At 52.3% G+C, this 2,922-nt stretch overlaps 1 protein-coding gene across 9 annotated transcripts in view; it reads right to left on the bottom strand.

Moving 5' to 3' along the window:
* Window positions 1–1,445: 1,445 nt before the first annotated feature.
* Window positions 1,446–2,922, bottom strand: part of MTMR14 (myotubularin related protein 14) — a 50,832-nt gene continuing 49,355 nt past the window's right edge. For all 9 annotated transcript variants that reach the window (XM_035276226.3, XM_035276228.3, XM_035276230.3 and 6 more), the window contains one exon: window positions 1,446–2,048. In XM_035276226.3, the coding sequence (XP_035132117.1) occupies window positions 1,865–2,048 (184 nt within the window). In that variant the 3' untranslated portion in view covers window positions 1,446–1,864. The remainder of the gene's footprint in view (window positions 2,049–2,922) is intronic.

Below are 2,922 nucleotides of genomic sequence, written 5' to 3'. Positions count from 1 at the left end.
AGTGGCCGCCGGCAGCAGCGGCTCCAGATGGCAGCCCAGCCCCGCCCGGCCCTGCGGGCGGCCCGCGCCCCATTGGAGCAGCGTGAAGCCAGCGGGAAACCTCACCCGACCCTCAGCTCCAACCCACACCTTGGTAGACTCTGACCTACTCTCTGGGGTGGAAACCCAAGCCCCCTAGAGTTGTCCATGATGCTGAAACATTTGGGGCACCTGGTGGGCACTGGGGTTGTTGACTCTTACTGAGCCACTCCCTTAGTGTTTCTGCCCTTTCCCACTCCCAGCCTGCCTAGGTCTCTGAATAGGAAAAGTACATTTCTTATTAGCTGTGTGACCTTGGACAAGTTACTCAACATCTCTGTGGCTCAATCTCACTGATGGAAACACTGTAACAGCAGCTACTTAAGGTGCTGTAAAATTTTACTGAGATAATCCAAGGAAAGCACTTAGCCCACAGCAAGTGCTCAATAAACATTCACTGGTATATTTATTTGTCCTCTGGGTATTCATACTGATGACAGTAAATGGTGGCTGTTGAGCATGGTGCAAAGCCGTCTGCCCATGCTTTTGAACCCTCACGACTTTCATGGCGTTACAGATGCAGACACACTGTCAAGATGCAGTCTACTGTAGGTCACACCGTAGAAGAGGATGGTAGTCAGTCAGGCCCTCCGCAACCACACATGCGCACCTGCTGCTATCTCCAGCTTCAGAAGCCAGTCCCTACTCCATAGGCAGGGCTCAAGGCAGGGGCTGCAGGTCACCTGTATCAGGACTGTGCTGCCTACAGAATGTGTTAAAGATGAAGATCCTAGCCAGGTGCAGTGGCTCACGCCTGTAATCCCAGCACTTTGGGAGGCCAAGGTGGGTGGATCACTTGAGCTTAGGAGTTCGAGACTAGCTTGGCCAATATGGTGAACCCCATCTCTACTAAAAATACAAAAATTAGCTGGGCATGGTGGCAAATGCCTGTAGTCCCAGCTACTTGGGAGGCCGAGGCAGGAGAATCGCTTGAACCCAGGAGGTGGAGGCTGCAGTGAGCCAAGATTGTACCATTGTACTCCAGCTTGGGTGACAGTGAGACTGCTTAAAAAAAAAAAAAAGAAAAGGAAAAAGATAGAGATCCTCCATCTCCTAAGTCCCAGGCAACTTCCTTAGCAATCCTAAGCCTAAAGCTTAGGCAGCCCAGAGAATGTGCACAGCTAAACCAGCCCCCTAGGTGACTATGGCCTGCTTAGGCTCGAGGCTCACTACTCCCAACAGTCTTGAGTACTGTCCCCACTCTAGGGATGACCATGGCTCATGAGTGGGGAGGTACAACTGTCCCCAGTTCTCTTCCTGTTTTACCTGCCCTCCACTTAAACACTCCTTGTCCAGCACAAGGAAGGACAATGAGAACTTCCTAATAGCTCCATAAAGACAGCAACCAAATGAGGACACAAGAGAGGGGCTGTTCAAAAAGACTTCAATTTTATTTTGTGATCTGTGTCAAACTGCCTCATTCTCAGTGCATGTGATCCCTCCTCCCCAGGAAACAAGAATTGAGAAGCAGGGTCTTTGTGAAGTCATGGCTTCCACAAGGCCCCCAGGAAACCCCACACAGTTCTGAGAGTTGATAGGAATCCCAGCAAAGATGGGGTGGGTGGGAGACAGTGACAAGAAGGGGTGGTGGTCACTAGTCAAGAGGCTGGGGGTTGGAAAACCCTTTCTTTGGCCTTGCTCAGCTTTGGGGCTGCCATGTACATGATGGAGAAGGGGGAATGACATTTCCCCCTGACCTGGAAGTACCCCTTTGGCCAGGCATGGCTTTGATTCTGCTAAGGGCTCAGCTGAGAGAGGAGCAGGAAACTGTCATGGGCTGGCTTCTTCACAAGGCGTTGCTGCTGATGCCCCGGAGTCCAACACCACGGGCAAACTGCTCCAGCAGGCCCCCGATGGCACCGGAGGGACTGGGGGCTACTGCCCGAAGCCCCACTGTGCTGCTGTAAGCAGCCAAGAAGGCTGAGCGCACCTCCTGCAGCCGAGTCTCTCGATCACTCAGGGCTGCAAGCCTATGGGGAGGAAAAGAGAAAACAAAGACATAACCCTGGGACAGGACCCAGCATCCTCATCCTCATTTCCCTCCACACCACTTGTCCTTGTGCTTCTGACTGCACAAGGCCAGTGTCTGTCCTGTGGTCACACTATCCTTGTGGTTCAGGCCCCAAATATCTGGCCCTGTTTTCCCTTAAACCATTCCTCTAAGCCCTCAGGCTACTGTTCCCACCCAGAGCAGGAACTTTTACTGGGGCACTAACCTTTCTTTTTTAAGTAAAAAAAAAATTTGTTTGAGACAAGGGCTCACTCTATTGCCCAGGTTGGAGTGCAGTGGTTGGGTCTTACTGTAGCCTCAACCTCTCGGGCTCAAGCCATCCTACCACCTCAGCCCCTCAAGTAGCTGGGACTACAGGCACGTTCCACCATGATGGGTTTTGCCATGTTGCCTAGGCTGGTCTCAAACTCCTGGACTCAACTGATCTGCCTGCCTAGGCCTCCCACAGTGCTGGGATTATAGGCATGGGCCACCGTGCCTGGCCTGACCTGATCTCTTGGGAAAATAACTATTTCTGCAATCCCTGGGAAGGAAGGAAGCTAAACAGGAGGGAATCGGCCCCAGCAGTTCTCTGCTTCCACTCCTCACAAAGAACAAGCTGAGGCATGAAGTTTTATACCTAATAGTAAGGAGACCCCCAAAATATGGCAGCAGGCCTCAGCCTTGGCTGGGCATGGTGGCTCACGCCTATAATCCCAGTACTTTGGCAGGCCGAGGTGGGTGGATCACTTGAGCTCAGGAGTTCAAGACCAGCCTGGCCAACGTGGCAAAACCCCGTTGCTACTAAAAACACCAAAATTAGCCAGGCATGGTGGCATGTGCCTGTAATCCCA

Source organism: Callithrix jacchus, chromosome 15 (assembly GCF_049354715.1).
Source record: "Callithrix jacchus isolate 240 chromosome 15, calJac240_pri, whole genome shotgun sequence".
Lineage (NCBI taxonomy): Eukaryota > Metazoa > Chordata > Mammalia > Primates > Cebidae > Callithrix > Callithrix jacchus.
This window is presented reverse-complemented; position numbering and strand designations above follow the sequence as displayed.